The sequence below is a fragment of the Pelodiscus sinensis genome, chromosome 16 (genome assembly GCF_049634645.1).
Source record: "Pelodiscus sinensis isolate JC-2024 chromosome 16, ASM4963464v1, whole genome shotgun sequence".
NCBI lineage: Eukaryota > Metazoa > Chordata > Testudines > Trionychidae > Pelodiscus > Pelodiscus sinensis.
The window spans coordinates 22,929,236-22,943,220 of record NC_134726.1 but is presented as its reverse complement, the minus strand read 5'-3'; the positions used below and the strand labels follow the sequence as shown (position 1 = coordinate 22,943,220).

At 42.8% G+C, this 13,985-nt stretch overlaps 1 protein-coding gene across 7 annotated transcripts in view; it reads right to left on the bottom strand.

Annotated features, from left to right (window-relative positions):
• OTOA (otoancorin) overlaps positions 1-13,985 on the bottom strand; it is a 74,116-nt gene that overhangs the window by 33,839 nt on the left and 26,292 nt on the right. For all 7 annotated transcript variants that reach the window (XM_075899476.1, XM_075899477.1, XM_075899480.1 and 4 more), the window contains 6 exons: positions 13,205-13,322; positions 12,655-12,728; positions 9,549-9,684; positions 6,905-7,095; positions 4,260-4,353; positions 3,067-3,196 (listed from right to left, as the gene is read on the bottom strand). In XM_075899476.1, the coding sequence (XP_075755591.1) occupies positions 3,067-3,196; positions 4,260-4,353; positions 6,905-7,095; positions 9,549-9,684; positions 12,655-12,728; positions 13,205-13,322 (743 nt within the window). The remainder of the gene's footprint in view (positions 1-3,066; positions 3,197-4,259; positions 4,354-6,904; positions 7,096-9,548; positions 9,685-12,654; positions 12,729-13,204; positions 13,323-13,985) is intronic.

Below are 13,985 nucleotides of genomic sequence, written 5' to 3'. Positions count from 1 at the left end.
AACTTCACTTCTGGCTGAAACGTACTATGTGAATGCACTATAAACTGTGTAATATGTTGCATAACTTCATTAAAATTAATTCAGGTTTGCTTTCTTGTGTGTGTCTGACAACAGCACAAAGTCTCCACTTCAACCAAATTAAACATACTTGTTGAGAAAGGTCTCCTCAGCACTGGAGCATCATGATTGACTTTGGTGGGGAGTGTGGTGGCAGAAGGGGGCTCAGTTGCACTTGAATGCAGAGGAGGCCAATGGTATGAGCCAGAGTAGCTTTTGGAGCCATGTTACTCAGAGACTTTAAAGCCAAAAGGGACCATTGTGATCATCTACGTTTGACCTCCTGCACACTGCAGGCCACAGAACTTCACACATCCACTCCTATAATAGATTCCTGATTTCTGGCTGAGTTACTGAAGCCCTCAAATCATGGTTTAAACGCTTTAAGTTACAGATAATTGATCATTTGCACTAGCTTAAACAGGGGTGGGCAATCATTTTTTGCCAGGGGCCACTTCAGAAATTTTTGTAGTGGCCCCAGACCTCACAGGAAGGGGTGGGGCATTGAGCAGAAGGGGCATGGTCACGATATTTTTGGGTTCCCCATCCCCAGACAATGATTTATCTGGGGGTGAGGGAGTGCCTATGCCCCCACCCCACATTCCCCCAAGATGCCCATGCACCTGGTATGGGAGGAGAACTCCCTCACTCCCCTGCTCCTAGGCCAATTAGGACCTGGGGGCGGCAGGGGCACGCAAAGCCTCCTCCCACCCTACCAGGAGCATGCGGTGCTTTGAAGCGCCATGCGCTGCTCGCAGGGCTGGGGCAGAGTGGAGAAGGCTTCGCGTGCTTCCCTGCCCCCAGGCTGGGGGCAGGGGAGCAGCAGGGCCTCTGCAGGCTGGATCCACCTGTTTGGTGGCTGGATCCGGCCTGTGGAGGCCTTTTTGCCCACCCCTGAGCTTAAACCTGTAAGTGACCCATGACCCAGACACTTGCTACAGAGGAAGGTGAAAAACTCCCAGGTTCTTTGTCTATTTGAGCTGGAGTAAAATCCCTTCCAGACTCTAAACATGGCAATCAGCTAGACCTTGAGCATGAGTACAAGATGCACCAGGCAGACCTCTGGGAAAGAATTCTCTGTAATAACTCAAAAGCCTACTCCATCTCGTGTCCCATCACTAGCAGTTGAGGATATTTTCCAGTGGCAGTCATAGCAGTCCCATCAAACCACCCACTCTGTAAACTCATCATGCTCAGTCTTGAAGCCAGTTAGGTTTTTTGTCCCTACTGCTCCCCTTGGAAGACTATTCCAAAAAGTTCTTCTTCTGACCATTAGAAACTTTTGCCTAATTTTGAGCCTAAACTACTTGATGGCCAGTTTATACCCATTTATTCATGTGTCCACATTGGTGCTTAACTTAAATAACTCCTTTTCTTCCCTGGTAATTAACCCTCTGATGTATTTTAGAGAGCAATCCTATCTCCCCTCAGCCTTCTCATTTAAATATTCCAAATTCTACAGGTACTTCAGTACAGGCCTTGTGACCCAGTAACCTGAAAACTGTGACCTAAATTACACAAAGACAGGCTGGAATAGCTGGTGTTGAGAAGGTTGCACTTCAAATTTGTGGCCTGTTTCTGGGTTGTTTTAAGCTTGTTTTATGCCATAAATCACAACCTGTGTAGGGAGGTTATGAATTTTATCCATACTGCACAGTAGTGTTCAGGTACTGGTAGTCTTTAGATTATCTAACCTACAATAATTGTTATGCTGTTTAGATACTGCTTTAGAAACAAGTATGTTTAATTTGTAAATTTGGACTGTTTTCACTGAAGTCAGTGAAGTGGATGAAAGGAGACAGTTTACCTGACTGAAAAGACTCAGATGCACTTCTGGACTGGGTTCTGTTTCTGACTTGCTACTTGCTTGCTGGCTAACCTCATGCAAGCCACTCAACTGTTTTGTGCCTGTTTCCCTACCTGTAAAATGGAGATAGTGATATATTGCTCTCTCGTAAATTTTTTTGAGCTCTACTGATGAAAAGTGCTAAATAAGAGCTAATGGGTATTATAAGGATCCAGTTCTGTTCTCAGATATACCCTCATATCTCTGGAAATCACTCCACTAGATTTGAATGGGGTCCACACAAATTCAAAGGTCTCAAAGCACAGAGATCTGTGAAGAGCTGAGCCTATACTATATTAAACAAAGAACCCAGGGTGAAGCTTGCAAACATGTGAAAGGCAGGTAGGCACCCAACTTACAATGAAAACACTGGATGCCTAATGCAGAGTTATGCCTTTGAAAAAATCTACCCAACAGCAGGTATGTCTTGTAGTCCATTAGATTACATGGTTTAAATATTTTCTTTGGCTCATTGAAAGGGTGATCTTAATATAAATGGTCAGAGGCTACAATCTAATTATATACTCACAAAGAATCAAAGTATGTACAATAAATATATGGGATAGACTTCATTTGGCACAAGAGATTTTGATAAGGAAACATTTGTTTTTTTCATAATGTAAAATTCATTTTCATCTATAATACCCAATGTAGTCTGTTTAGACAGTTAGACCATAGTGACGCTGATATCACATTTAGAGAAGATGAGCCAACAAATATACTAATGTCTGATAAAGGTTTAACTAGGCAGCATTTCATGACTCAACATTTTGTTTCTGCAGTTTTTCTATTCGTGAAACTTTCATTTATACCACAAGCAAAGTAAAATAATTCTAAAAATGCAAAATCCGTATGCAGCCAGACATGTTTCAGCACTTGTTTAGCAGCATATTTTTAATGGAATAAAGTATTTCATTAGTTGATCCTTAAAAAGAGAAGCAGGTTAATGGAGCAAAGACTCCCACGTTTCTAAAAGATCAAACCCTTCTAAAATTCTCAACATGTTGCTTTGTTATACCACCTCTCAAAATGGCATCTGACAACAAAACAAAATAAAACAAAACAAAACAAAGAGACCATTCAGGTTGCACTAGCATAGTCAAAAAGGTCACCACTGTCAATCCAACACACTGGCATTGGATAAGTACCAGTGAAATACTCACCAGTTGTAGGGTCAGCTGCTCTAATGCTAGTACTGGAATTGCGAATAGATTCAAATACAGCAGACAGAAACTCTTCAGGTAGAGACGCTGGCTGAGCCATCTTTGCTATTTGTAAAATTGTATCTGGGAACTTAAAGAGGGGAAGATAAAAGCAACAAGACATTTTCAGAACTAGCCCCTCTCATTTGAAACAAAGCAGTTAGGATATGACAAGGAGCAGGAGCATTGCCCAGGCTCCAATGAACAAGGGGATAATCACAACTCAGCATCCCCCTCCTTTGTTACAGCTGTTCCAGGGAAGACAGTAGGAGGATGGTTTGAGAAAAGCTCCAGTTACATGGTCCCATGACTGGCATGAACCAAAGGCTGGAGGGAGATTTTTTTTGCTGCTGATTTTCAACTTGTTTGATTTCTGGCTAAACTTTATCCTTTGAGAGAATCCTCTTTTTGACTGCACCCATGACTAACTTCTCCAGAATAAATTCACCAGATTACAAAGATATATAAAGATAATAAGATTATAAAAATGAGTGCTGGAAAATAAACTACATAGTCCATCACTTGTAAGGGCAGGATATAGTTCCATATTAACTATACTAATATTACACTAGCTCTTAGCCCAAGGTCTAAAGGTATAAATCATCATCTTCCTATACATTACCTCACAAGGTGGTTGAGATAATATCTTTTATAGGATAAATTTATCTCACCAACAGAAGTTGGTTTAATAAAAGATATTACCGCATCCATGGTATCCCTCTTATATCCTGGGACCAACATGGCTACAACTATACTACATATATAGCTCACAGGATGCTCCCATTGTTAATAAGGAGTTAAGAAAAGTTTTAATCCAAGAAAAGTAATTCTTCACATTTGGATAGCATGATGGGGGAGCAGAGAACACACTCTAAGATGCTTTGAAAGCGTGACAGAGTGTGTGTAGGTCCTAAAACATATAATCCCTTCCTATATAACAATGTGTACTTATCTATGTACATACATAGTTAACTCTTTATATTATGGGCTAAACCCCTAGAGTTTTGACTGAGTAACAAATGCAGGACTGGGCAAAAATATTGACAAGGTTCGTTGCAAGGAGAATTAAATTTCCATTAAGTACTGAAATGCATGTATTTTAAATTGCTTTAAAATGATCTGGTAGAATCTTAAAAATTAAAATGATAAAATACCTTTTCAGCAAGGACAGTTAATTCATCTTTTGCCAAAAAAGCAACGAATGGTCCAACATCCTGTGTTGTTTGAATTGTCCAGTTCTTTGGGGTGCTGTGAAAATTTTTTGGAAAATTATACAAAATACCAAATGTCTGCAATACCATCCTGCCTCAAAATAGCACTAAATCTGCATGCATGTTTTATACCATCTCTGAGATAGATGGCTCTTTATTAAAGTCATGTTTCAGTTTTTAACATCTGGATCACATTTTCATTTATTTTTGGCAATAAGTGACCTGTGGGCCAGATGCAGTTTGCCAGGGTTAGCCCCTGGCAGGCCACCTGCACTTTATATACAGGCAGTCCCCGACTTACGCGGATCCGACTTACGTCGGATCCGCACTTACGAACGGGACTTTCTCGCCCCGGAGGTCGAGGTAGCGGATTGCTACCTGCGAGCTCCGGGGCGAGAAAGCCCCGTTCGTAAGCTGCTCCGGTGCCCCTTGTCTGCTGGAGACCGTCTCCAGCAGACCAGGGGCACCGGGCGGGTTCCCGCGCTTCTGAGGCTTTGCCAGAGCAAAGCCTCAAAAGCGCGGGAACCCGCCCGCTGCTGCCGCTTGAGACCCGGTGCCTGTGGTCTGCTGGGGACGGTCCCCAGCAGACCACAGGCACCGGGACTGAAGCCGCAGCCGCGGGGGGGGGGGGGTCCCGCGCCTCTGAGACTTTGCCAGAGCAAAGCCTCAGAGGCGCGGCACCCCGCTGCCGCTCTGCTCCCCGTGTCCCTGGTCTGCTGGGGGGGGGGTGCGGATAGTGTGCCCCCCCCAGCAGACCAGGCTTTTGTTTTGGACCCTGGAGCAGAGCAGCTGGGGCGCTGCGGATTGGTCCTGCAGCACCCGCTCTGGGCACTACTGGACCAACCCGGCAGCACCCCAGCTGCTCTGCCCCAGGTCCTGATTCAGCCGCTGCTGGTCAGTTTCAGCAGTGGCTGAATCAGGATGCCTGGGGCAGAGCAGCTGGGGTGCTGCTGGGTTGGTCCAGTAGCGCCGAGGAGCGGTGCTACTGGAGCAACCCAGCAGCACCCCAGCTGCTCTGCCCCAGACGTCCCCAAGTCAGCCGCTGCTGAAACTGACCAGCGCTGACTACAGGAAGCCCGAGGCAGAGTTGCTCTGCCCCAGGCTTCCTGGAATCAGCGCTCATCAGTTTCAGCAGCAGCTGACTTGGGGAAGCTTGGGGTTCTTAAGTTGAATCTGTAAGTAAGTCAGAACTGGCGGTCAGTTTCAGCAGCGGCTGAATCTGGACGCCAGTTCCGACTTACATACAGATTAAACTTAAGAACAAACCTACAGTCCCTATCTTGTACGTAACCCAGGGACTGCCTGTACCTCTGTCTGTGGGTATGGCCACTTGCATCTTCCATTGGCTGCGGGTTGCCGTTTTTGGAAAATGGAAGCTGCAGGACATGACACAGATCGGGACACTGCTTCCCACAGATCCCATTGGCCGAGAACTTTAGCTAAGTGATGACTAAGGAGCAGCGACTTTGTGTTCAGGCTCGGTCTTCAAACATGAGATTCTTCCATGGGAAGAAGGGAACAAGAGAACCCAAAGGAGCAAGTTGTATTTCTATAATATGGGGATTTGGGGTAGTTTTCTTTGCATAACTGATATACGTGTTGGGTTCCAATTAGTCTTCTAGATTGACACTTATGAATTAACACTGGTGGGGCTCACACTTTGTTGCTTCTTTAGACTGTGCTAAATGGCAAACACAGATGAGGCTCCTTGCATCCCACCGTTCTATTCCTCACCCCCAAGTTCTCGGTGTGCTACTCTTCCATCCCACTCTGGCATATGGGACTGAGGCTTCCCCACTTCTTTCTCATAACAGGAATTTTGTGTGCCCCGCCTCAATTCTCCTGTCCCTCTATAGTAAGTTTCCCCGTTCGCCCACAATGCTAGGAGATGACAATATGCACCCCCATTCCCTCCTTCCTCCCATACTAAGGTCTTCCACTCTCCCCCTGCCAGGAATCTGTCTGTCTCCCACCCCCTTCCTCGCATCTCATGTCAAGGGCCCTGTGTGAAACCCCATTTCGCCCATGTCAGGAGCCCTGTGCCTCTCTCCCATTCTGGGGCTCTGTGTGCTCCTTCCTTCTCCAATCTTTTTTTATTTTTCTCCTTTATGTCCAGGAGGAAAGTCATTCAGGATGTCAAAATGTTCAACTATAAACTCTACTGGGAGGATAAGCAGAGATGAGCAGGAGTCTTGTTATGCTACAAAGACATCAATAGGTGGCATCAACAATTTTGATTTTTACAATTCCAACACTGCATGAAGCTAGGGATCTGATGAACAAATGACAGGGCCTCTCTGGACCTTCCATTTCCCCCATCCAATTTTCCACTCTCCCTCCACAAATCAGTAGAGTTCTACCCATGGGTTACTATAACATTCTCTGAAAAGTTGAAACTGATGCAGCATTCAAAAGTTACGGTGTTACAGCCAAACAAAGAGAAATGTCATCGGTTGAATGCAGGGCCTTGCAATTTCAATTATATACGGTTAGGATTTTTTAAATGGGGCTTGGGTTGGACAAAGCATATGGTGAGTTTTATACAGATTAACCCCAGCAAAAGCAAAACTGCATGTCTAATATCTTACCCATGTAACTCAGTAAGTTTGTATTTAATTTCAGTCTTCTGTTCATGGCTGAGCTGCCGGCAGAATCTGAATTGGTGAAGGGCTATTGCCATGGCCCGTAGGGATATTCCATCGCGTATAATTGCTGGAGGTAAATGGCAGATTAGATTTCCAAGTATGTCCACGTCATATTCATCACCAATGGAACCATTCTGAAACAAAGAGGCCAAAATTGATGTATTTACTTGGTTAGCAGATTTAATAACAAGTATTCTACTGCACAGCTAAACAGTACCTCAATATATTCAGCCCAGGGTGGCCGGTTTGTAGAAGTGTTGGTGCTGCCCAGAATGGATCCAAGTCCCCCACACCTGCCTAAGGCTCTGAGAGGGAGTTTGTGTGGAGGAGGGATGGGGGCTCTGGGAGGGAGTTTGGGTTCAGGAGGAGGTCTAGAATGCATGCTCTGGGAAGGACTCTGGTGCCGGATGCAGGCTCTGGGATGGGGCCAGGAGTGCGAGTGCAAGCTCTGGGAGGAAATTTGGGGTCTGGAAAGAGTGTGGAGGAAAGAGGGGGTGGAGGTGCCATGCTTACCAGGGGCACACTCCTCTAGCAGCGGTTGCTAGATGGGAGAGACGGGGGAGTCTCTTGCACTGCTGCTGACAGGCACCACCCTTGCAGCTCCCACTGATGACAGGAGTGCTCGGAGTGGGAGTGGGGACAGAGTGGAGAGATACACACACAACCCTACCCAGGGACCACAGAGATGTGTCAGCAGCTGCGTGTGAAGCTGTCAGGAAGCTGCTCAAGCCCCACTTTGCTGCCGGTGGTGGCAGGGGCGTGGGCCCTTTTAAATCACCACGGGGCAGCAGGTGGGGGTAAGGGATCAACCCCAACCAATTTCTCCCATACAGCAGGAATGCAACAGCCTCAAAGTTTACAGCAGCAGTCACAGAACAGTGCTGATGCAAATCTGCATGCTGGGAGAAAAGACCATCCATTTCCCTCTTCCTGTGGAACATCCTGTGCCTCGTACAGCTGCTCAGGATTAGCAAAGGTTGGAGAAACAGGGTATGTTTCTCAATGCAAAAACTTTCCAAGCTTGTGCTGTTCTCACCAACTCAATGCATGCGGCAATGGCTTTTCATGAGACCACTATGGCCATTCAGGAGATTGAATACAACTTTTAAGAAATGTTTATATCTTGGCTGGAGATCAAAAAAATAATTGGGATGCAGAGAACGTAAGTATACATACAGTCTAGACAAACACACAGCTTAATAGATACTGATAATCCTTCCAAGAAAAAAAAATAGTGACAGCAGAGAGGAACAAGCAGAAAATATAGGGTTTATTTTGCTTTACGTCAGAATGATGGCATTTTATTTGTTGAGCTAAACAGCTTTAAACTATAAAGCAGCATGAGCAATAATCTGCCTGAGCCATATCGAAAACAACTCTGAAAAACTAGGGAGTTGCAGGAATTTTTGGCCCTTCACAGCTATCTGACCTTCATTTTGAACAAACTGGCAGGCTGCTAAGCCAGTATCTGTCACTGGGGTTTGCATATTTTGTACTATCTTGGTTCTAAGACTAGAGTGGAGCCCTCATGCTTGTTCCAAGGGAATTTCTACAAGGTAATTTAGCTTACTCCTTAAATATAAATGCTTCTCTTTCAGGACATGTAAACATGGACCCAATTCTGAAGTCCTTACCTGTGTGAGTCAGAAAGGTTCTTACTATGCTACAAAGCTAAGAAAGCATAAATATGATTTATGGGATAGTTGTGACCTAGCCTTGTTATAACATATATCCCATTCCTAATGAATTGGACAAAAATCCAACTCCCCCAAGATGTTATTGCTATTCACAATTACTTGTATTGCGGTAGGGTCTAGGACGTCCAGTCATGTCCCAGGACCCCATTGTGCTAGGCACTGTACAAACACAGAATTAAAAGATACTCCCTGCCCGAAACAGCTTGCAATCTAAGCCTAAAACAAGAGAAAACAGGAGGATAAACCAGATGGTAGAGCACAAGGAAACAATAAGATCTTATTATAGATAACAATGTTTAAACCAGGAAGAAAGCCTAGGATAACACATGGTTCTCTATAATGGTTATAATATTTATTTTCTATCCACTTGTTATCCAATACTAAGAATTTCCAAGAAATCTTCCACCTTTAGTGCTAGCAGTGATGGAAGCACTAGCATAGAACAGCCGCTGGACTCTATATACCATTGTATAATCTAACCCTGAGGTCTACAGGACTATCCCTGAGTCATGTCTACTCTAGCTCTACCACAATTGCTGTCACAGATAAAGCTGCACCACAGGAAATTTCCTAAAAAATTCCAGTACAGACAAGAACAAACAGTATTATAACATGGTTAGGCCATACCATTTGTCCCAATATGTCTCAATATGGTTGTTTCCATCAATTCCTGGGATTATAACATTAAAGATAATAGGAAATTACAACTATCGCATTATAGTGAAAACCACAAACCTGACAAAGCCACAATGCAGAACTTCCTATGCAATGTTAAAGTAGCACTTATTTTACCTGGTGAGGCAGAAGCCATCACAATTTAGAGTAACTGCAGATGTGGCTTTTGTTTTCTTGCCCCTTTTCCCCACCCAGAAGAAAAGTATCATGCTTACCAGACACTCTTGTACTTTCTGCAGGACTGCATTCTTTTTATGCAGATTTGGAATCAGAAGATCTAGTTCAGTCTTCCCCAGACTTACCAGGAAAGGGACACACAAAGTGCCTGAAATGGATTCCAGATACTGAGCACTAGAGACAGAATTAAACAAAACAATTCTTAGTTGTAAAGCTAGACTTTAGCACTGTAAAGATTTGGCGTATTGTTGTAGGTTCTTTTGAAATATTTTGATTAAACCTAGAGTGGAATTTGAGCTTCCTAGATAGGTTCTCTCCACAACACTGAGGAAGTTCAGATCTTATCTGTACTTGGTGGTTGGTTCCGCTCTCTAGAATGGGCCAAACCAAACTCCTGGATTTAAACACTCATGAACTTTGGAGAAGTTTGGATCACAATTTGAACATTATAGCTTAGACCGCTGTCTCATTATAGCACTAACATTTGAGGGGTTACCTCAGTAACATAAGAAAGGTCACAAAAATAGTTGTGTGTGTACATATCTGTACAGGCCAGCATCTCATCCTGAACTGAATTTCTGCAGCTCATTATTCCATAATGTAAATTAATCCCTGTAGGTATTTTGGAAGCCTCTCCTCAAAGTCTAGATGCAGGTTCACTGTACTTGTGAACATTTACTTTAACAAAAATCCCTCCCCATAACTCAAATATTGGCCTTCTTGTCAACAAGAAACAAAGAATAGGGGATTAATGTACTGTTAGCTTCTAAAAGGGAATTTTCAAGGTGTATGTGCCTCCAAGTCACCATGTGAACTTTTCCTGGTCAGCTCAAGTCAGCCACCATGGGCAGCTGCAGATGTCTAATTGCACGGCAGACATTCTGTATCCCAAAGGGAATGAGAGTTGCTGAAGTCCAATGACTTATTTCCCTGTTTATTTTATTTAGAAATTGGCAAGATGAATCTGTGAATATAAAAGTTATGGACATTTCTGCAACGGAAGCTCTCTTTACCAGTTTTCCATTATATACTCTAAGGCTGTGTCTACATTGGCCGCCTATTACGGAATAGGCATGCTAATGTAGAACTTTGGAAGAGGCAAATGCGCAGGGGATTTAAATATCCCCCGCGGCATTTGCATTTTCATGGCCGCCGCTTTTTTCCGGCTTGGAGATAAGCCGGAGAAAAGCGTCCAGACTGGCGCGATCCTCCGGAATAAAGCCCTTTTCTGGAGGATCTCTTATTCCTCTTATTGCAAGTAGGAATAAGAGATCCTCTGGAATAGGGCTTTATTCCAGAGGATCGTGCCAGTCTGGACGCTTTTCACCGGCTTATCTCCAAGCCGGAAAAAAGCGGCGGCCATGAAAATGCAAATGCCGCGGGGGATATTTAAATCCCCCGCGCATTTGCCTCTTGCAAAGTTCTACATTAGCATGCCTATTCCGTAATAGGCGGCCAATGTAGACGTAGCCTAAAAGAATGGATGAGGGATCTGAAAAATTTCTGGGTTGGCCAGAGGGAATGGTAGAGCGCAAAGCAAGCCTGTCACTATCACACTGTCAGTAGTGTATGATACTCCTAGAGACTCAAATTGCTCATCACTGACTGGTCCCAGAGAAAAATTTGAGAACCACTAGTCTGCAGTGCTCCCAGACTCTTCCTATGCTGGAGCAAAAACCAAACAACATCCAGTCGGCAGTGTTCTGTGCTATTTCTAGGCAACTGGGCTAAGAATCTTTTCTACATAATAACTATTATGAAAAAGTCAGAATACATTCCAAAGTCATCTTTTTCAAAGGAACTCCTCAAATATAGTTTTAATTTATTCTATAAAATAAAATGCAAGTAGCAGCACTACCAATGCAGGCATGACCAACACAGCTAAATTAACAGAATATTTTATAGGGAAAAAAAACATTCTTGTAAACAGTTAACACAAAAACAGTTGGCAAGTTTTAAAGGACTGTAAAGTAAATATAGCTTCAAAAATTTACCATGGAGAGGAGCATTTCTCATCTCTCTACTGAGTCAAGATGCAGTGGGTGAATTACTGATAAGAAATTTTTGGAACATGTGTCTCATTTACAACGGTCTAAAAAAGGGCTGCCAAATGAAACTGAAGTTACGTGGTTTTCCATCCGAGTGGCAGACAGCCTTTTAGAATTGAATCAAATCCCAAAGCTATGCCAGTCAGGCTCTCCAAATGTTTCTGTGCTCTCAGTGACTGTGAAGTCAAGAGCATCAACATATATCAGATGATTTTGATGGAACAGAAGAAAATGCAGCATAAGGGAGTCTCTGTCAGACATGGCTGGTAGGAGACTTTATCCAAATATTTCTATCAAAAGGTTTTTCCCTGCTAGAAAACCTTCTTTCAACCAAAAAAATATATATTTAACTCAGAAATTATATTTTTTAATAAAAGTTGCATAGGCAGGGTGAAGGAAGGGAGAAATGAACCACTGACATTTTCACCCCCCTTTTCCCAACACCCACAAAGAGAATGAGAGTTCCCAGCAGGAAATGTTTTGAAAAGTTAAAAAATATTTTTAAAAATTGTTACAAAACTCCATTTCAATTTAAAAACATCATTTTCAAATGTTTCCATGAGGCATACTGACTACACTCCGCTCCTCCAGCTTTACTTGGTAAGCTAGGCAATCACAAAATAGCTGTATCTTTAAACAACAACAAAAAAAATCATGAAATTTGTCAATTATAAAAGGTGATGAACTGAAAGGCCTTGAAAATTAAGTCCTCTGTTCATTTACAGATCTGGTAGAACGAAAGCTTTCCACAAAATACCCTGTCACTGTGCCTCAGTCCTGCCTGGAAAGAGACCACTTGAAAAGGGAAAAAAGGCAATTCAGTCTTTATAAATTCTACATGTTTCAATAAATTCCAAGTGCGATGGTTCTAATGAGGTGACTGGAACCATTAAAATTGACGTATTTCATACAAATCACTGACCATACATCAAATGGTAACTTGGTTGATACTGATTTGGCTGGAACCAGTAACTTACATATAAAACTATCATTTGCTTGAATTATCCATTTCTCTGGTGGTAAAAGAGTTAAGTAAAAAAAAGCTGATGAGGATTAAATGGAACATACTGCCATGCATATTACAAGAGGAACTTACGGAAGTACTGATAAGAGGAAGGGAGGGATAGATAAATTGGACTCTTTCCAAAATTTCCAAGCCAAACAGTTAACCTGGAAACGAAATATTTAAAATCTTAGGCACTTACGAATTCTGAGGAAGAATGAAGATATGGTTAATTTATTACATTTTTTAAATTAGCACATGTAAAATTATGCCTATCTTCAGAGCGTTTTTTCATGCTCACAATTTCTACAAAGTTGTTTGTAGCTTTCTCTTCTTGAGTGCCAGAGATGAAAAGGCCCATGTTTGGGTGATATTAGGGTTTGTATCAGTTTTAAATAGATTACTCATGAATTAATTACTAATCAAGAATGAACACCAGAAATTATTCTCCGATTAATTCTTGAATAGCACATGAACTAGTGAAAATTGAATCTGTTAATGGACAATTAACACAGGATTTGAAATTCACTGAAAAAAAATTATGAATTCATCCTACTGTAATCCACCTACGGTTTGTGTATTAGACTATGTATACAGAAAACCATACATATACACGCACATGCTATTATGTTTCCAGTTTTACCTGATATGGAGAAAGCAACTGCAGATTCTTTTCAAAGAATCTGAAATTATTTAGAAAAGAGTCGGTGCTCATAAGGTCAATCTGCTGGCATGTTACTCCTTTCACCAACTGCCCTATACTGATAAAGAGAACAACACATGATCCCATGAATTTTTTAGCATGACCCACAGCAGAGAATAGTCACCTCTTTCATTCTACAGACCAAATAGCAAGAAAGAATCTCTTCTGGACACCGTCTACTCCGCCCCTGCCTTTGTCCTCACCCCCTGCCTATTTGTGGCCTTCTCTGATAATCACAGATTACTAGAACTGGAAGCTACCCGGAAAATTTAGACACCCAATTTCCATTAATGAAAATCCCCAGGTAGCATTGAAAATCTCTGCTTTGGAAAACTTTATAGGACTGGTGTCACTATCTTCTATATTGGGGATAGGGAGAAGAACCATGGTCCCACACCGGTCAGCAGAGGTGGCCAGGAACAATGGATACTACAGCTTCAAAGGTGCCACAACAGCTATGCCTCTCTAGTGCTCAAACTCAGGGAAGCATTGTGGCTACTGCAGGTACAGTGCTTTCCAGAGTTCTTGCCAGGATGGCTGGATTTCTACTTCTCCTTCATCAAGAAGCTATGTCTATATGCCACAATCCAGTTCAAAGACTCTTCAAAGACTCTTATCGTAAATCATAGAATACTAGAACTGGAAGGGACCTTAAGAGGTCATCAAGTCCAGTCCCCTGACCTTATGGTAGGACCAAGCACCATCTAGATCATCCTTGACA